Below are 22,036 nucleotides of genomic sequence, written 5' to 3' on the forward strand. Positions count from 1 at the left end.
AACAGTAACAGGAATGTCATCACTACATGGTTACAGAAATGCTACGGTCACTAGATCAATGTTTGACCATGTTGGGATTACCTGATAAAGAGTAGTGCAGGGTACCATTCTCCCCCTCGTCGGGGTCTTTAGCTGACAGAGTCCCTACCACAGTCCCTGATGGAAGCCCCTCTGCCACCTGCAATGAAAAAATGTCGTAGTTCAAACAGAACTATTTTCTGAACACTTTCTTACATCTGTTCTTACACTTTACATGTGCATACAGTAGTTTCGTCAAATTACCATTTTGATGAGTGATTAGCTTAGGAGAACAAAATGTATAAAGTTACCTAAAACTTTCAAGACTTTATGCAAGAATATCGTAGTTTTTTCTTCATACCCACCGGTAGAGGGAAGAAGTTAAAAAGAAAAAGGCACAGCTTATAAAACCTTTCAAAAACAAAAACGTTAACTTAAGTATTAAACATACTTTTCATTTAGCCCACAATTCCTTATTCAAAATGTTTTCATTGGCCTGATGTAATATTGTAATCTTAAATGTCATGTTTTTATTAGCTGTAGGTGGGAAATCATCGTAATTAACAGATATAAAGTCTTGAAAACATTAGTTTGTGTGTAAACAATCTATATATTGCGCTTTACTTAGTAAATTGTGAATTATCTTTTCAATTATATTCTCATTTATTGAATATGATTGTATATTTAGGTTAGAATGTTTGGGTTACCCAGCAGGTAACCCAAACATTCCTCTCCTGATCATTTTGAGAGGATCATGAGGCGTTCTCAGGCAAGAGCGGACGTATAGTCTGTCTCGTGAATTCTTGGTCTACCTCCCAGTAGAAAACCCCAGAAAAAGGATCCGCCCAGGAGGCATCCTAATCAAATGACTGAACAACCTCACCTAACTCCTTTTGATGCCGAGAAGCAGCAGTCCCTGGATGATGGAGCTCCTCACCCTATCTCTAAAGACGAGCCCAACTCCCCAACAGAGAAAGTTGATTTCAGCCACTTGTTTTGGAATATTGTTCTTTTGGTCAAAAGAACAATATTCTTTGACCAGCTTTTTGGCTGAGCTATTTACTCACCACAACAGACCAGAGCAGCAGCTGCATCACTGCAGATGAGGTATCAGTTAATTTGTCTTTGCCCTGCTCCACCTTACCAACACTTTTAAACAAGGCGAGGTAAGATGGAAAACCACAATGACATATGCTATGAGCTAAATTATGAAAAACTCATATCAAAATAAGCTAACCTTAAGTTACTCTTCCAGCATAGTACTGTGTTTGAAAACATTGTCAGCAGAAGCAACACACCATGAATGTGTTTTTCATGAAATGTTACTTTAATACAAGGTGAGACAAGTGACCTTTTAGACATACAGGGGTTGGACAATGAAACTGAAACACCTGTCATTTTAGTTGTGGAGGTTTCATGGCTAAATTGGACCAGCCTGGTAGCCAGTCTTCATTGATTGCACATTGCACCAGTAAGAGCAGAGTGTGAAGGTTCAATTAGCAGGGTAAGAACACAGTTTTGCTCAAAATATTGAAATGCACAGAACATTATGGGTGACATACCAGAGTTCAAAAGAGGACAAATTGTTGGTGCACATCTTGCTGGCGCATCTGTGATCAAGACAGCAAGTTTTTGTGATGTATCAAGAGCCACGGTATCCAGGGTAATGTCAGCATACCACCAAGAAGGATGAACCACATCCAACAGGATTAACTGTGTACGCAAGAGGAAGCTGTCTGAAAGGGATGTTTGGGTTCTAACCCGGATTGTATCCAAAAAACATAAACCACGGCTGCCCAAATCACAGCAGAATTAAATGTGCACCTCAACTCTCCTGTTTCTACCAGAACTGTCCATTGGGAGCTCCACAGGGTCAATATACACGGCCGGGCTGCTATAGCCAAACCTTTGGTCACTCATGCCAATGCCAAACGTTGGTTTCAATGGTGCAAGGAGCACAAATCTTGGGCCGTGGACAATGTGAAACATGTATTGTTCTCTGATGAGTCCACCTTTACTGTTTTCCCCACATCCGGGAGAGTTACGGTGTGGAGAAGCCCCAAAGAAGCGTACCACCCAGACTGTTGCATGCCCAGAGTGAAGCATGGGGGTGGATCAGTGATGGTGTGGGCTGCCATATCATGGCATTCCCTTGGCCCAATACTTGTGCTAGATGGGCGCGTCACTGCCAAGGACTACCGAACCATTCTTGAGGACCATGGGCATCCAATGGTTCAAACATTGTATCCTGAAGGCGGTGCCGTGTATCAGGATGACAATGCACCAATACACACATCAAGACTGGTGAAAGATTGGTTTGATGAACATGAAAGTGAAGTTGAACATCTCCCATGGCCTGCACAGTCACCAGATCTAAATATTATTGAGCCACTTTGGGGTGTTTTGGAGGAGCGAGTCAGGAAACGTTTTCCTCCACCAGTATCACATAGTGACCTGGTCACTATCCTGCAAGAAGAATGGCTTAAAATCCCTCTGACCACTGTGCAGGACTTGTATATGTCATTCCCAAGACGAATTGATGCTGTATTGGCTGCAAAAGGAGGTCTTACACCATACTAATAAATTATTGTGGTCTAAAACCAGGTGTTTCAGTTTCATTGTCCAACCCCTGTATATTCATGGCACTGATTTTTTTTACTTTGACAAAGTAGTGGTCAAAAACCCAGTTTCAGCAAATGTCTACATTTCAATGACATATCTGTATTGAGGACAGACAAATTCTATTAAGGACATCCTTTGTTAACACCAGTTTAAATGATATGTATTAACATATACAATTTTCCTCCTAGTGCAGCTATATCCCTCTATGACAGATCTATCTCCCTCAATTCTCACCTGAAGCAACAGCTCCCGTTCAGGTCTGGCGTGAGTGAAATTGGGGGCATTGTCATTATCATCCAGCACGGTGATGTGAGCGGTGCCTGTGGCACTGCGAGGAGGGGTACCTCCATCCTGCACTACCACAACAAGCTGATAGCTTGACTGCTGCTCTCTGTCCAGGGCAAGGCGAGTGCTGATCTCCCCTAAAGCAAGATGGAAAATTACACAGAGAGCAATTGAATGGTTTAATAAAGACAGAGCAGATCATTAAGTCCTGAAGGGAAATTATGTAGATTTTAATTTGCTGTTACTTCAACTCTGCAGTAATATTAATTTGATTTTAATCCAATTAAAAATGTAAAATTAAATTAGAGCATAACGACATCATGTTGTTTTTAGATACCTGTTTGTGAGTTGATCTGAAAGTGTCTGTCTGAGTGGAGCAGTCTATATGTGAGTCGTGCATTTAGTCCTGCATCTCTGTCTGTCGCAGACACTCTCCCAAAGCCGGTCCCTGCCAATAAGTTCTCTCGGACAGCCAGGAACACCCTCTCCTGACTCAGCCTTGGAGAATTGTCGTTCTCGTCAGTTACAGTCACCCTGACAGTGGCGCTGCCGGTCCTCCCCCCTCCACCTGGGCCTGACGTGGCGAGGACAGTCAACAGATACATATCTTTGACCTCTCTGTCCAGAGAGCTCCGAACAAACAGCCATCCAGTGTCTGGCATGATGCCAAATCCAGCTGCATCACCATCGGGCCTCAGGCGGTAAGAAACAGAGGAGGATGAAGCTGGAGAGCTTCTAGTATTTCCTGAAGCCTCTCTGTTGAGCGCTCGAATCTGTAGGAAACGTGTGTTGAGAGGGGTGTTCTCCCGTAGCTCCACTCTGTAGGTGAGGGTGTCAAAGGTGGGGCCTTGTGCATTCTGTGCTTGGATATGGACCACAAGAGTGAAGGTGGAACTGAGCTGAGGTGCTCCACCGTCCTTAGCTACCACCTGAAGATCATAGCGTGGAACACTCTCGTACGAGAGACTTCCAATCAATCGTACCTCCCCGCTGCCACGGTCAACACCAAACGTTCTTTGGCCACTGCTGCCTGCAGCCCCAGCAGAGATGAGGTCGAAACTGAGCTGACTGTTGTGACCAGAGTCTTTGTCTGTGGCCTGAATAGGGTAGATAACGGTTCCCATTTTGGTTATTTCAGGCAAAAGCAGGGACTCAGATGAGGAGGGGAGGAAGGTGGGGGCATTGTCGTTGACATCTGAAATAGTTATGCGAACATGACTTGTTGCGTAGGCCGGAGGAGAACCGGAGCGTGCCTGAATCTCCAGGTCAAGACTGATGCAGGTTTCATGGTCAAGAGGTAGAGCTGTACGAATGGTCCCAGAGGTGCTGTCCACTGTGAAGTAGCCATCAGGGTCTCCAGAAGAGATGGAGTACAAGATGCCTTTGGAGACACCTGAATGGAAAATGGGATAAAGCGTCAATGTTGCTACAAGCATGCTGTACCAAAGTGCTGCACACCAAGAACTATAAACGTCACCTCATAAGAGGAGTAAAAACACTAAAAAGACTTATTAAACCAAATAGATAGAATAAAAACAGCAAAGTAGAAAATTGTTGCACCAAAAAAGGAATGCGTTCATGCTTATTTAATTAATATCTCTGAAGAATTGGGGAAACTTTCAAAAAGAAGCTAATTTCTTGACCAGACTTCAGGAGCTTTAATGGTATTATAAGAAAGATAATCGCTACATGCATGCTCAGTATGAGGGATTGCTGCAAGTGACTGTCCACTGTCTCTACATGCTCATCCAGGAGGAGTGAATGCTACAAGTCACTGACTGGATGCAATCTGCTGGGTTTCCTTAGATAGAAAAACGTTTAATCCAATTTGAATAAATAACTAACTCTGACTGTACTGTTCAATGGCTAGTTATTAATTGGAATGCATGTACCTGACTTGAAATTTAAATGATTTGATTGAATTGACTTAGCCCATTTTAAAGTTACCCACCTTTCACACAATGCAACAGGAAACAACACTCTCCAATTGGTTTTACCTCTGCCTTCCTCCCTCCCTGTTGGTTGGAGTAAGGGGGAGTCAGGTTCACCTTAAACCGGCTCAGTTATGGTTGAGGTGCAAACACACCCTCCATTTCTGCTATCTGTGCTGTCCCTTCTCTTTTCCAATGGTTATAATCAGTCTGACAGAGAGAGGTATCCCCAATCCTTGTGGTTTTTAGTATAACAGTGACCATCAGTGGGCTCTACATGGACACACTTTATCAGTGTATTATTTTACTTAGTACCCCTACACATAGCCCATTCTAAAATGGCCAAACTAACAGTTTATTCTAACCTTCCCAACAACCCTATACCATTCCAAACCCTTTGTGAAGTGCCTTGAGACGACATGTGTTGTGAATTGTATTGTGAATATAAATAAAACTGAATTGAATAATCATAGCTTTAATACATACTTATAATCACTGTAAGGTAAAACCTTAATTCTCCATTTTTAGTCGTTTATGTTTTGTTGAGATCAACATACTTTTGATCACCTTTGATCACCACATTCCTCTGTTGTTCCTTTGATAAATATCCAGAGAAAATGATCTTTCCATTTCCCAATACCAGAGATAAACTATGTATTTTATATTTTGAAAAAAAATTACATATCAGTAACAAAAATCAATGACCAAGAGTAAGATGGGCAATAATTACATCACACAGAGAATGTTTAATTGTGGCACAAGTATTCCCACCTGATTTTGTCCCTGCGCGGACCACTCCCACAGCTGTACCCCTGAGAACATCTTCAGAAACAGTGAAAAAATACTGCCCCTGTTCAAAAACGGGAGACGCCATGGAGCCTGCAACCACGCTCACGTTCACTCTGGCGTTTACCGGTGCTGTCAGACCACCGCCGTCCTCTGCTGATATCACCATAGAAATAACTGTGTTGGTTTTGCCGTGGAGGGAACGGGACAGAGAAATCACTCCTGAAGGGCAAAAAGTAAAAGAAAAAAACATACAGCATCATAACCCGGTTTGAGAATGGAAAAGTAGAATGGATGACAGATCCTTCAGTTATCAGGTTCCTGTGAAACCAACTCCCAGTTTTAGTGCATGAGGCAGACACCCTGTCTACCGTAAGACTTGGCTTAAAACTTTCCGTTTTGATAAAGCTTATAGTTAGAGTGGCTTAGGTTATTCTGAGCTATCTCTGTAGTTATGCTGCTATAGGCTTAGGCTGTTGGAGGACATAATAACCACTTTCCCTCACTCTGCTACATTCTCCTAATACTCTCCAATTTTGTGTTATTTGCTGTTGTTTCCACCTTTAACTTAATGTTTTCTTTATGATTTTTCTCTTCATGGAACCTGACCTGGCTCTATGTTTAACTATTACACTTTCCTGGAGGGGATCATCAGCTGAGCTGCTGCTGCCAACAACTTAATGTTCCCCTTCTACAGATGATACACTTTGCCTTGTCTTTCAGTGTTTAACCCTGTCTCTCTCATAGACATAGCTATTGGCTGAGCTTTTACTATGGCTAGCTGTATGTGCTCTCTTTCATACTCTAGACTTGAAAACTGGCTCAGAGTTTATCTGCTTAGCTGTTTTCTCTCCTAGATGCAGACACTACAGGAGCTACTACTGCCTTAATATTTTACTTTTCTTTCACATAGAAAGTACTCCTGGATCAGTGCTTCTGTGTTCTTTTTGTGTCTCTGCTCTGTTCTCTCAAACCCCCAGTCGGTCGTGGCAGATGGCCGCTCACACTGAGCCTGGTTCTGCTGGAGGTTTCTTCCTGTTAAAAGGGAGTTTTCCTTTCCACTGTCGCTGTATGCATGCTCAGTATGAGGGATTGCTGCAAAGTCAACAACACAATGCAAGCAACTGTCCACTATCGTGACATGCTCATCCAAAAGGAGTGAATGCTGCACATCATTTACTTTATTCAATCTGCTGAGTTTCCTTAGATAAAAAACCTTTAACCAATTCAAATAATAAACTGAATTTGGCTGCAATGTTTTGATAACTAGGATCAATTGGAATTGACTTGGAATCTGTATAATTAGACTCAATGGACTATGTCAAATGCCTTGAAATGACGTGTTGTGAATGGGTGCTCCTTTCGAATCATTCAAAGACTAAAAGCTATTGAATAAAATTAAAATCAGGCTAGTTTAACCTCTTTAAAAAATTGATTTGTGCTTATTAGGTTTAAGTGGTTTTACGTTTCCTATTTGTTTTTAGGTTATAATTAGGAGTTAAAAAAAAAGAGTTCTGCAATCCTGAAATGAAAAGTTGTCAGCACTATTCAGTTTAACTACTTTTTTTGCATTTGTTATTTATTTTTGTTTTCAGTAAGGCATTAAAAAAATTATAGATGTGAATTGTTTATGCAATAAGTTATACCAAAAAATTAACAAAATTACAATGCGCAATTATTTCTGACTTACAATTAATTTACATGTTTTATAAGGTTGTTATAAGGTTGGCTGTAATCAGTCTCTGAGAAACCAGTATGAATGCAGAGTTCCTTCTCAGTTTTTCCAGAAATTTTCTACTGCAGCAAAGTTTTTTGCATTTAACTGTCTGTAACAGATGGAATGTGCTATTTAATGAGTTTAAATGTATAGTTCCTGGTGACACACTGTTTGTAAAGTTAAATTACCTGTGTCTTTGTTGAGAGTAAAGAAATTAGAGCCCCCTTCAGGTAGAGTGCGGTAGGTCACCCTGCCATTTTCTCCAGCATCAGGGTCATTGGCTGTTACCTTCACCACGGACGTTCCTGGGGCACTGTGGGTACTGAGACTGACCATGTACAAGACTGGATAGAAGGTGGGCCGGTTGTCATTGATGTCCACCACTGTGACCCTCACGCGGGATACAGAGCTCAGACCACCCTGTATGAAAAAACAAACGTTTTCATTCAGGAGTTTCTGCATACAGATATAATTTTAGAAAAACATGTTGGTTCTCATGATCAGCCATCAGTGTAATTTGACAGCAGATCCTTGCTCAAAACTCAAAATAAATGAAAGTTAAATTTGAAACAAAGTTGTAGTTAAGTAGCATCACAGTACATCTTCACAGAGAGCATACGATTTGTTTTGCTCGCCATGCTGAAAATCAAGTCCTCTGACAATAAACCCGAGCAGTTTTAAAGTAAACCAGAGAGGTGAACCCTTTGTTGACAATCCCTTAAATATGGAGCCAATCAACTTTTGTGAGCATTTGTTAGCAAAGTAACGAGTTTGCACTCATTACAGTTACTGCAGGGTTAGTTTATGAAGCCATTAAAAACAGGGCTAGCTGAGACAAAGGGAATAGACACCATGTTGACGGAGCAGGCAATGCTGGGAATGTGGGAAACCACTGGAATGACGAATAATTTATCTTAACGGCAACAGTTTAGATCCAGTTTCAAGTGTATCCAGTGATTGATATGATATTATAAATATAAAAAATGTAAATGTGATCGGGTTAAGGCTTCAATTTATTCCTATTTATTTGACACTTAAATAACCAGGAAGGTCCAGTTGAGATAAAACTTCTATTTTTTCAGGGGCTTCTGGTCTTGGTTACCTGGTAGCAACTAATGCTGTAATGTTAGATAAATACATTGACTTAAAGTATTCATTTGCTTTCTTCTTTCACCCTGTCCCTTCCCGAGTTTTCTGTTTTCCACTGATTGCTTTGCCATTCTGTTGCTCCCTTTGATTTTTCAAACAGTGCAAGGAACAGCATACTAGGTTCTGACATAAGCATCACTTGATCAGATTTATGTTAGTGCTGCACAACACATCTTTGATTTGTTTACAACATAAAACATTGATCAAAAGTATTTTTTTCTATGCTGCAAGATTGTCTTTTGCACAAGGAAACAGATATCAGCTAATGTATGCCTTCACTTGCAAAAGATCAAGTACTTTTCTATCTTGAAAGGTCAACTTTATTTCTAAATATTGGTTTGAATTTGGAAGAACAAAAGTTCCAAGGTTTGAGCACACAAACAGCTTAGAGACAAAATTTATTTTAAAGGAATTCAGAAAGTCTTAAAATTATCAATAATTAATCATAACTTTAAATATTTATTTATATGTTAAACCTTGAAAGTGAACCTGCCTGTAGTTCAATAAAATGATTATATGTTTTGGGAAAAAAATATTCTTAAATGATGAAAAAAGAAAAATACAATTCTTATTGTCTGTCTAACAAGACGTTGTCTAGCTTTCTATTAACCCAAGTCGACCTCTGATTGGTTGATGAACTTCTTTGGAGGACTCCTCTCCCAGTGGCCCGCATTTTTAAAGAACTGAGTCCAGCAAGAATAAATCTTAGGATGAATCTTAGAAGACATGAAGAAGCCTTGCCTGATGAAGTCAGATAGAAATTACCACCCTTTGACATTAATTTGTGATAAATGTTTGTTTTTGCATTGCACGCTATGCTTTGTTTGCCTTTTGATGTATCAAGCTTTGCAAGATTTCAATTGTTCCCTCAAACATCTGACATGTGTGCTCCATATCCCTTTGTACTTTCTTTTAAGAGAGTTTTCTTTTGTGTGCAACCTGGTTCTGAATTTAAAGTTGGGAGCAACCTGAGGCAGACCTAAAAGCATTGCAGTTAGAGTATCCTGATTTACAGTAGTTTTGGCTGAGATCTTTCCACCAATGGGAGGTGTGGGAACCACATGAGTTGAGGTCCAGTCGATTCTGTGAGTGAAATAACAGTCTAGTTATGGACCCTGAGTTCTTTCTTTAGTGACAGTTCCTGTGCTAAAAGCGGAAAGGTCCAGGTTAAGGGATTTTGAATTGAACCTTCAATTTTCTTTCCCCTTCCTCAGTCAAATATTAGATATCAGAGAATAGACATTATTTTAAACATTCAATTCTTTAGTCATGAACGCCCCCCTTTCATTAGTAATTAGTAAAGTGAAGTTTTGGGAAATGTCCTTCATTTTAGTGTTAAAATGAAAATATATTTTACTCCTGAAATACATATAGAAACCACCTTCCTGATTTTACATCTGGTTATGATCACTTAACAGAGTAGGGAAGAATTCTTCCTTCAGATTTATTTGAGATTATTAGACTAATAATAATTTAACAAAATGCAATAATGCTACAAAAGGAAGGAATTATGTAGTTTGGCCATATTTCCTCATTGATAGTATTCAAAGGTTTAAAATATAGCATGACAATAATTGTAATATATAAGAAATATAATATTGATATAGAAAAACTTGCTCTTACTCCATCTGTTGCTGTCACAGTTAGTTCAAACTTGTCCAATCCCTCATCTCTATCGAGAACTGTGCTGGTACATAGCTGGCCCGTCTCCTTGGTAATGATAAAGGGAAGTGTGCCTCCAGAACTTAAACCCAAGGTGTAGGTGATGGTCCCAAAAGAACCTCGGTCCCCGTCTGTGGCTGACACCTGATGGAAAAGAAACATCAATTAGGAAAAGCACACAAGTGTCAGATTATTCATGCTATATAATGATTTAAAGAATCAGCACAATATCGCACTGAACATCAAACCACTAAATTTGTGTGAAAGGAATACTTATTGTGTCACAGTTTTTTTGTGTTTATCACAGAAGTATACCATAATTCAGTCATCCCATGGACCTCTACATGTGCTCCTGGTCAAATATCACACATCACAGCACTACTTATTATGATTTCTAGAACACTATAAAAAACATCTGTGAGAGCAATCCACTTTCTGATTTATCAGAGGGGAAAAATATACTAAAATAAAGATACATTTCCTCTTAAGTGTGTTTTGAAAACTGGCAAAGGCACTGGTGCTGCTGTGTGACCAAATAGAAGGAAGGAGGTTACTAGAAGACCATTAATTGGATGAGATGAGAGAAGCAAAAGAAGAAGAGGGCACATAAGATACATGAGAAGGTCTGGAAAGGTTGGCCAGTTGGTCCAGAGATGAAAAGCACACTAACTGTTGAGAATCAAGTGACACAAAATTCCATGAAAATCACTTTTAAAACACTTTAAAACACACAAACACAACAACAAAAATCCTTTTTTTTTTCCTAAAAATGCTTGTATATTTGGAAATGGTGCCAGTCACCTCAAATTGGAATGTACAGATTTAAAATATAAAAAAATAATAATTGTGATCTATGTAAAATAAATGTTTTATATTGAAGTTGTTGAATGGCTTACTATCATTCATTTAGCCTCTGGGTACTAAGGAGAGAACTTGCTGTAGCTTTGAAAGCAAGCTATATCCACTCTTTTTTTTTTTTTAAAAAAAGGTTTTACTCTGTTAGGGTCACCCATTTTGTTTGGACAGACCAAATAGGCTGCGCAGTTCAACACGCGCAGCTGAACACGTGCAGCTCTGACGTCACCTGGGTTTATAAAACCTGCGGAAAAGAAACTTTTGTGGCCATTTCCAGCTTTTCTCACGGGATGAAGCATCGGAGGGGCATATCTGGAGAGACAAAAGCTCGCAGGCGAACTTTTTCTCCTCACAGCCATTCCCGGAAGAGCTTGAATGCTGGAATTCTGTTTGATACAAGAAGGTCAGAAGATTCATATACTGATCGAAGACCACACTGACACCCGCCGCAGATGAAAACCCACAGAGGTTTCATTTCCAAGGAGATGTGTTTCCTCCTTGTAATTCAGTTGATTCTTCATATTTTTCCCTTTTGGACGGATGAGAAGTTTACCGTTTTTCTTTTAAGTTGATCAAGGATCGGTGATCCCCCGCCCCCATTTTTCTTCAGACCTATCCATCCAAAACCCATCCAAAATCCAACAACAAAATGTTGTGGGATAACAGTACATCGTGAGAAGATATCCAAAATACAATTATATATATTTAAATGTGGATGATGGATTAACCAGGCATGACTTTCGACTTGTTTGTTTGAGCTAATTTTAGTCGGGACCTATAGACAAATAAAATGAATGTTTTATGGGCTAAATGAAGAAAAAATATTTAAATAGCTTCAAAAAGATGTCCAAAAATGGTTACTCAGTGTTTGGAGGGAAACATCTCAACAGTTTAATGACATTATCTTTCAGAAATTGGTGAACCCCTTCCAGTTTTTACCTGTGAATGACGACTGGGTCTAGATACCCAACCATGTTAGGGACTGAAACCTTTGAGAATATTACCCTAGTTATTTTTCAGAAGTGAAAATCATTTCTCTTCAACATTTGATGTACAAGTTTGTACATGTCTTCTATTTAATGTGCCATATAAATGGTCTACAAATCCATTAGCTGTATATTTCTTTTAAAAATGAGAGCTTTGTTAGACCAGATTTGATCATTTGTTATCATTTACCTGAAATCATTCTTTCTACTTGGCAGGGTTAAAAGTTCCTCTTTGTGTATACATACAAGTTTTGATATATCTAGGAAAAACACTCAGAAATCTAAAAACAACAAAGACTTCCTTGGAATACACAAAAGAGGAAATGTCATGTTTGGACTGGGGTTTGGATTTTTTGAACTCGTCCATAATGTTGTTTTGGGGTGTTTATGGTGCTCGTTAAAATAATCCTTCTTGCTCCGATGTTAAAGCCTTGAAGCAAAGTCAAGATCCGCAAGGCCTGATAGCATCAATTCCTCCCTGTCACAGCTGTCAGCAGCTGGACATCACGTCTGTTAAACTTGCAGTTTCAATTTAATTGAGTTTATTTTCTATTTTTTACATCTTGGGAAGTCTCTTTCATAAATCCCTAGATCAAGATATAATTAACTAAACTGAAGCTTCCAATATGCGTTGTGAACATTGCCTTACTGTCAAACCCCAATGTTTTTCCTCTTTTAGACTTGCACATACATTCTCTGGTAAACCTGTTCAATTGTTTAATAAAACAAATGACGAAACAGTGAATCACAAGGTAGCAACTTAATGCCTTTAGGCATCTGGAGACGGTGAAGACGACTTCAAAGCATTAGAATGGGGAAGAAAGAGGACTGAAGTGGCTTTGAACATGGCAGGGTTGTTGGTGCCAGATGAGCTGGTCTAAGTACAAACTGTGTATCTTCTGGGATTTTCACACACAGACATATCATTCTTGACACACTTTGGGGCACACAGTTGAGCATCATTTAGAAACCACCGCCTACCTAAATATTGATAGCTACTTACAGCATTATAATATACCATGTGACAAACTCAGATCATCTCATGTTTGTTTCTTGAACAGGACAATGAGTTCACTAAACTCCATTTACCTGCTGGTGACAAGATCTCGATCCAATATAGCACCGTTGGGATGTGATGGAAGAGTAGATTATCAATATGAATCCAGATCTTTGATAAATTATTCTGACACATTATTGACTCTGTGCCATGAAGGATTACGACAGTTTGGAAGACAAACAGGTTCTAACCTGATATTAGCAAAATGTAACTAATAAATTAGTTGGTAAATTTTGATCTGATTTTCAATTCAGAAATATATACTATTGTTTTAAAGCCCATAAATAGATATGAGATGTTTTTTACTGCTTATTTCATCAAAAGGACAGAGTCCTGAATTTGAACTCGCCCTGGCCCTGAACCCGAAGGAGAAAACAAGCACATATCAGACATCCGGTGGGATACTTCCTTCTGTTGCACCGGCACATGTCAACACCATTATGCACACCTAACAGCTGCAGACAAAGAGAAATGCCACCATCTTGACTCAGACTGTTGTACATACATAACTTAAAACAGGGCTTTCTTTGGGAGTTTTTGTTGTTCTAACCAAAGTTGTTCCACTTTCTTAATTGGTGCCAAATCTTGTAATAGAAAGGAAACAATATACAGTGGGGATAATTACTGATTTAAGAAAAGCATTTGATACCATTGACCACACTTTATTGCTCTCCAAACTTCAGGATTATGGGATAAGAGGGACAGTTCATAACAGGTTATGTAGTTATTTGACTATCAGGAAACAATTTGTACAGTTAGAAAATGAAAAGTCAGATCTTTTAACAATTAAATGTGGAGACCCCCAAGGTTCAGTGTCGGGACAAAGCTTTTTATTTTGTGTATTATTGATATCTGTCAAATGTCAAAAATAAAACAATAAATTTTATTTGCAGATGATACAAATATATTTTGTTCTGGAAATGATATAAAGATTATCATAAAACATATTGTTTTGAAATATCTACACTTAAGTGGTTTACGGACAATAAATTGATAAATTGGAATAAAACAAAAAGTATGATTTTTGGTAACAGAAAAATAAATGATTCTATCACAGTGTCCATAGATGATATTCAAGTGGAAAGGGTATATGACGTTAAATTTTTAGGGGTTGTTTTGGATCATAAACTGAACTGGAAATGTAAAAGTTTTGGACTTCTAAATAAAGTAAAAAAAAAAAAAAAGAAACGTTTTAGAGTAATAACACTGCAGACATTTTATTCACTTATTTTTCCATATCTGACCTATTGTATAGAGGTATGGGGCGACACATATAAAACCAACATTAAACCTCTCTTTGTGATACAACAGAAAGCTATGAGAATTTAATATAAAGTGAATGATAGAGAACATACTAATAAGTTGTTTGTTTAGTAAAATCCCCTGAAATTAAAGGACTTGGTTAATTTAAAAATTATTAGTCATGTTTAAAGCCAGAAAGAGATTATTGCCAATTAATTTTCAAAAGTTCTTTGTTTTAAGATCAAGTGATCGAAACAACAGAAAGAAGTATGATTTCATAATTATAACTATGCATACTACTTTAAACCAAATGTGTATCTCAGTGTATGGAGTAACTATGGAATAATTTAGATGAAGAGTAAAAAAATGTCCAACTATAAATCAATTGAAAACAACTTATAAAGAAAAAATTATAAATTCTTCTGTATTTCTGATCTAATAGTGAGGAGACTGATATTGTTTGCAACTTATACCATAAGTTAATTTATTGTATACAGCCATGAAATGTATTTTAATCATTTAGAAAGGGGCAGGTTTATACAAAATATTTCTTCTTCCTGCTCCTTTTTCCATTGTGTACAAGTAATGGAAGAGTATGTGTTTGTGACTTAATGAGGATTTTATTAAATTGAGTGAATAAAGTGATTGATAAAGTGATAAATTGATAAACTGGTCTTCACGGAATATTTAGAGGTTATCGAACATTACTGAAACTTCCTGTAAACCACAGCATTGAGACTAACACTATCTTTTGCAATCTTTGCTTTTTTTCTAAGTCTTCGTTGTATCCTCCTAGCTGTCTGTGATGGATTAGCCACCTGTGGTGATGGAATACTACATGACTTTAGACTACCCACACCCACTCACATATGATCAGGATCCCTTTCACTTAATCTAATTAAAAGGATTTTATCACCCACAATGATGCAACTGGTCATGGAGTGACTTCATTGTCACCTCTACGTTTAATAGAGATTCCAGCCAATCAAAGAAATTGCTCCAGCCTGCTTATAAAAGGTAAAAAAAAATATCTAAGCTTAACACAGCTTATGTAAGCACACTTGGAAGTATTTCTTGAGTACTGAGACATCTGTGGGAAAGGACTTTCAAAACTGCTGGGAACAAGAGTAAATGTGGGACACTAATTCTCCACACATTAAACTTTAATGTTAGATTCTTCATGCTGAAAAAAAAACTGTAAGAGAAACACAAAGTTGGACAAGATATTTAGGGTCCCAACTATGGCAGATACGAAAAATAGATTTAATGATTTTAATACAGGTTCTTGCTTATACTGCACACAGGGCAGCAGTTAAGCTGAATGAAGACTTTGGCAGTCTATGCAGAACTTTTAAGGGTAGAATCCATGACCGTATTGACAAAGTACAACATTTAGAAATGAGTACCAGATGAAAACCACATTACCAAAGGAACGGGAGCATTTATAAATAATTTCTGTTATCAGCACTGCACCAAGACTCAGTTTACACTGCGCAGGCCAACAGGATAATTTAGTTTGATACCAAAAACTGCTTACACTTAGCTATTTCTCTGTTTGTTTCTAAAAGTTTTTAAGCAAAAGAAGGTATTCTAGAAAGTGCCCATGCTTAACAAGTCTTCATAAATCTGGTGTGTTAGACTTGGAGGAGCCTGCTCTTTGATCAGAGGATAAACCACCCAGAGTTGTCTCTGCAAAATTATTCCTCACTGAACTCTTCATCATCCTACAGAGGTAAACATACAAGCACATAGCAATGCACGCTTAGACTCCAGCCCCTTTCTTTTTACATCTAAATCTTTTTTGGTGTTTAGGATAAATATACATTTATCCCATGCTTGTCTTCTTCACTGTGGAACACTGCCACTTAGATCATTAATGTTTAAGCAGGTTTTTGGATGAGGCATAATTTTGTAAAAAGTAGTTGTGGTCTAGCTTTTAATATTGTCTAATAACTCTTCTTTTCCTTTACTGCGTTAATAAAACTAGAACATCATCCTAGTGAACATTTGGAGTTAAGAAACAAACACGCTGCATGTTTGTCTGTATAAAAGGTAATGATCAGTTTAAAGGGCTAAAAATTATGGTTTTGAATATTGAAACTCTTGTTTTGCTGGACCTAATACATACAGTATAATGGAGTTGCAGCAGCAAAGCTTCACATTAGGGAAGTGCTCTGCAGTGATATACACAGATTGCAATTAATGGGCTAAATCTTCCAATACCACTAAGCATGCTTTTTTTCTCTAATACAACACCTGATGCAAGAAAATGAAGGTTTCTTTACAGAAAGTAAAGAAACTATTAACATCATATCTTTAGGCTTCATGTGTGGTACTTAAATAAGAAGAAATGTCTCCAAAGTCTTGGACTTCCAACTTATTGTCTTTGGAGCATTATGCACTAAAGGTGCAGTATACTTGATGTTGCTGCAAACAGATGGCTATTGGAGGACTTACGTGGTCATTAGGAATCTCCACCTTAGGAGTTTGACTCTTGTCTTGTGCTTGCCCATTAGGTTGTCATTTAAGTCAAATAGTCAAATAATTAGAAATAAGTCAAATAACTAGAAATGAGCTGAGAAAACCGGCTTGTGACTGAAATCATCAGATTTTTAGCCTGGTCCTAACTATTGATTAGTCAGTCAGAAACCCAAAGGTCAGCCTTTTTGATCAGTGAAAACACCATATCTAAGTCCTACCGGGTTGTGCTGACAATAGTCTTTCATAAGGAACTTGTCAAAACACATTTTTATTATTGCTTAATTTGTCAAATCTCACAAGAGGCAATAAATAAATCTCCCCAGTGTCTTCCATTTTTTTATTGTTTTTATTTTGTTTTTTCTTCTTCTTCTATGTTATGTTTTTATTCCAAGAACTTACTGTCCTTCACTCACCCCACATCTTTATTCCTATATCCATATTCTATTGCTGCTCTTGGTTTAACTTCTCCATGCTCAAATTCACCAGATGTGGGTGCAGGTGCAGATAAGGATCGCTGTTCTCTGCAGTTTGTCTCTGTGAAACACTGGTTTCTGTCAAAGAAAATCTATGCACAGCAAGTTGGATGCAACGTTACATGGAAACAAAAGCAGAAAGAGTTTTAGATGCTTTTATACTAAAACTTGGATAACATAGTAAGCAATTAATATGAAACAGACCTCTTCTCACTGGTGCCAGCTTATCAACTGGAATTAAATTTTTAGTAATTATCAAAATATTTTTAGTTTCAGTTGTCCTTTGAATTTGGTCATTTTCTTTGTTGGGTATAATATTTTGCGCCTTAGCAAATTAGCATTGATAATTGTGGCCAGATAACTTAAAACTGAGTGTCGAGGAACTTTACTTTTATACATATGTAATTAAAAAAATGAAAAACAAAAACAAAAATCACTGGGAAATTGCATGAAAGGGAAATTAAAATTAAAAAGGTAAATAAATACAGAAAAAGATTGAACGTTTCATACAATCCAAGCAACACTTTATTACCGCCTTGAAGATGATTTGTACAGTCACTTTACAGCCATTTCCTTTGATCTACTCAATTTATGGTAAAGGAATGTGGTTATCTGACTACAATAAATATAAACTGACAGAAAGCTCTTTATTTGAGCTCAGATGGGATCAGATCCACAGTTAAATGAAATTATCATGATTATTAATCAACATAAGTCATCAAATACTTAATGAGTAAGACAAAAAAACTATTATCATCGATAAATCCATATGTCAAAATGGTGTATGAAATGGAAGTAGGCAAATAGAATGGGTATGAAATAGGAGGGTTGACAAAGAGCCATTTATATAAAAGGCAATGCAACACAAATGTATTTATGAACTCACAGCAGGATTTTATTGTTTTTCACATCAGAGATCCTATATAAACATAGTATAAATACACAAGAAAAACCTTCCAATGTAACTTTCCTGCCTGGCATTGCCAACTGTTGTGACAGCTGAAAGTTTCCAGCATCAGCTGAGTGCTCCCAAATTCGAGTATTAGCTTCACAAGATGTGGTTGAATCTCAGTTTGATAAACATGAAAATCTAATGACTACTGAGAAAATGATCAGAAATATCCGATTATGCTCTACATTCCATTGAGACCAAAGTCCTTATGTTTATTTATCTTGTTTATTTTTTTGTTGTTTTCAAATATTCATGACCATATCAGTCCACAATTATGCTGTAGCCTGGAAATGGAATCAATGCTGTACAAAAAGACACCACATAAAATTATTGACAATGAAAGGAATTGTAAGTGTGGGTGGGTTGAAGCGCAAAACAAGTCATTTTAAACTGGATGAAGTTAAAGCACTCATTTACTTTTTTTTCTCTTATGTTCCCCTCACACATTCCTTTGCTCTCCAGTGAGCAGCATTCCTTATATCATTCCAACATCTCCAAATTAATTTTTGTTTCTCTCTTGCCAATGAGTTCAGGCACTCTGGGTACAATTAAGATATATGGCAGGGAAGGAGGGAAGGGAGAAGAATGTGAGAGATGGAAGGAGCAACAGGGAGAATAGTTTGGCAGAGGAACAAAAGGCCAAGGCTAATGATAACATGAGACCTTGAGACAGGAACGAGGAGGACCCCCGACTCATTCAATCTCCATTCCTCCCCTGAACTCCCCTTCTCCTTCTAAAGCCTCTTGCCCATTTTCTGTCCTCTCTCGCACTCGCTCTTTCAGCACCCTATTACGGCAAGTGCTTGTTGTCTTTCATGCGGAGTTCACGGCTGGAAATGATTAGGCCCATCAAGCCTCACAAGGGAAGAGAGGAAGGGAGGAAGGTGAAAGAGACGGAGCGAGGGAGATTGATTTCTATATTTGGAAGAAAGAATGGTTAAAATTGTCAATGAACATAATAAGGGATGATGGTCGCCAAAATCTCCCTAATGCACGTACTTAAATGCACGCAAAGACAGACGTTTTTGTAGATGAAAGGTAAACAGCCCTTTTAACTGCAAAGTAACATAAGGACATGTGGTGTGATTAAAAAGTTATCTTTGGGCAGCATCTTATGCTAAGAAAGATTTGAAAAAGAAGTGTAACGATGCATTCAGTACAATACAGGATATTGGGCTCCTGGGACTGAACTACACTGCTCAAAAAAATAAAGGGAACACTTAAACAACACAATATAACTCCAAGTGAATCAAACTTCAGTGAAATCAAACTGTCCACTTAGGAAGCAACACTAATTGACAATCAATTTCACAATCTGTTGTGCAAATGGAATAGACAACAGGGGGAAATCTTTGGTGATTAGCAAGACACTCATTAAAGGAGTGGTTCTGCAGGTGGGGACCACAAACCACTTCTCAGCATCTATGCTTTCTGGCTGATGTTTTGGTCATTTTTGAATGTTGGTGGCACTTTCACACTCGTGGTAGCATGAGACAGACTCTACAACCCACACAAGTGGCTCAGGTAGTGCAGCTCATCCAGGATGGCACATCAATGCGAGCTGTGGCAAGAAGGTTTGCTGTGTCTGTCAGCGTAGTGTCCAGAGCCTGGAGGCCCTTTTTTTGGAGGGCCGCATGGCCCTCCATGTGCTCCCCAGAGGTAGCCTGACTGCCATTAGGTACCGAGATGAGATCCTCAGACCCCTTGTGAGACCATATGCTGGTGCGGTTGGCCCTGGGTTCCTCCTAATGCAGGACAATGCTAGACCTCATGTGGCTGGAGTGTGTCAGCAGTTCCTGCAAGATGAAGACATTGAAGCTATGGACTGGACCGCCCGTTCCCCAGACCTGAATCCGATTGAGCACATCTGGAACATCATGTCTCGCTCCATCCACCAACGTCACGATGCACCACAGACTGTCCATGAGTTGGCAGATGCTTTAGTCCAGGTCTGGGAGGAGATCCCTCAGGAGACCATCCGCCGTCTCATCAGGAGCATGACCAGGCGTTGTAGGGAGGTCATACAGACACGTGGAGGCCACACACAATACTGAGCCTCATTTTGACTTGTTTTAAGGACATTACATCAAAGTTGGATCAGCCTGTAGTGTGTTTTTCCACTTTAATTTTGTGTGTGACTCCAAATCCAGGCCTCCATTGGTTAATAAATTTGATTTCCATTGATGAGTTTTGTGTGGTTTTGTTGTCAGCACAATCAACTTTGTACAGAACAAAGTATTCAATGAGAATATTTCATTCATTCAGATTTAGGATGCGTTATTTGAGTGTTCCCTTTATTTTTTTGAGCAGTGTATATTTTAGCATTATGATATAATTTTTTGTTTTGTTTGTCCACAAGTGAGATGCATGTTTCACAAATCAGCCATCTGCAGTTAGCAGTAATGGCTTGAGAATTTATTTTACAGATCTTACAAATTGTTTTGTGCCTTGTCTGTCTCCATATTTAAGGATAGTGAAAAGTTCACTCAGTCACACAAAAGGATGACTCACAAACTACTTCCTTTCTTTCAATTTTAAATAAGAGTCTGCGACACAGCTACAGGGTGTCAAACCTAAAGCACTCATCTTTACATATAGAGCTATAGCTGCACAATACATGTGTAATTTATCATTATTGCAACATTATTGTATGCATTATCAATAAAAAGAAAACCACTTGGGCTGCAATAAATATTAAATATAAATATTGTATAAGTACTATGCATTTGGGCTCTCTGTGCTTGTAACATATTTGGGGATTTTTGTTTTTTAATGCATCATAAAATCTTTTAGCAAGGCATTAATATTTTTGGGTAAGTTGTTTCTTTACGAAAGCTGCAAATGCAGTCAGATGCAACATTTTCAATAAAACCTCGTTATTGAGATTTAGGAAATGAATATCATATTTTCCCAGTAGCTGGACAGACGAAATAAAAGCATTTGTTTTATTTATTGTAAATCATATCGTTATCGCAATATTCACCAACATTATTGTATATTCCACATTTCCTAATATCATGCAGCCCTAAATAGAACTCATAGGATTAGATTTATGTCACACTGGTGTTCCTTCCCTGCATCCAGTGCTCCAAGGTGCAAATGTTCAGAGGTGTTGGTTCTTCTGATAAAGCTGTCCATTAATGAAATCCAGTATATGTTTTGAATAATGTTACATTCTACAATGCATATCCCTTCCTCAGCCATGGTTGTAAACACAAACATGCTTTCAGAGTCCACCCCTACAGCTTGTCCTGTTTAGAAGGAACCACTTGCATCAAAAATAGGGAACACAACAGGGTTTGAGGAGGCAGGTCTTTCTCGGGACTCAAGTCGTGATGACACAATCAACGACCATAAATTGCACTTTACACAGCAACTAGATGATTTTGATATACAGATTTACACTTTCCAAATTTAGTGCAGTTTTCTAGAGCTTATTACACAGAATGTCATATCTTTTTGTAAGTCTAACAAACTGATATTTGCTGGTTAATTAGTTAGGCTATCTGCTCAGGTAGCCAGCCTGCAGTTAACTGCTAAAAAGATATGCAGCTCATAGTTTGTTAAAACTAGTTTTAAGACAACCCACCATAATAAGATTGATTGATAGTGCTCCTTTAGTTGACATTTTTCTTTTTTTTTTTTTTTGCAGCTGGATGTTTTCCCAAAGAGATATATGTGTCTTTGTGGTGAGCAATAGAGAAGTATAATTGCTTTCTTTTAGCCAGCTTGAGAAAGTTCCATCATTTCCTTTGGCATCTTATTGAAAGGTCTTTAAACTGTAGGAATGACACATCTCTGCAGTTTTCAAAAACTTAAA

At 38.1% G+C, this 22,036-nt stretch overlaps 1 protein-coding gene across 1 annotated transcript in view; it reads right to left on the reverse strand.

The window, feature by feature from the left end:
- dchs1b (dachsous cadherin-related 1b) overlaps positions 1-22,036 on the reverse strand; it is a 129,442-nt gene that overhangs the window by 23,239 nt on the left and 84,167 nt on the right. The window contains exons 5-10 of the mRNA XM_047378787.1: positions 10,132-10,314; positions 7,548-7,779; positions 5,628-5,864; positions 3,263-4,318; positions 2,875-3,062; positions 82-178 (exon numbers count right to left, since the gene is read on the reverse strand). Of these exons, the coding sequence (XP_047234743.1) occupies positions 82-178; positions 2,875-3,062; positions 3,263-4,318; positions 5,628-5,864; positions 7,548-7,779; positions 10,132-10,314 (1,993 nt within the window). The remainder of the gene's footprint in view (positions 1-81; positions 179-2,874; positions 3,063-3,262; positions 4,319-5,627; positions 5,865-7,547; positions 7,780-10,131; positions 10,315-22,036) is intronic.

Source organism: Girardinichthys multiradiatus, chromosome 11 (genome assembly GCF_021462225.1).
Source record: "Girardinichthys multiradiatus isolate DD_20200921_A chromosome 11, DD_fGirMul_XY1, whole genome shotgun sequence".
NCBI classification, from domain to species: Eukaryota; Metazoa; Chordata; class Actinopteri; order Cyprinodontiformes; family Goodeidae; genus Girardinichthys; species Girardinichthys multiradiatus.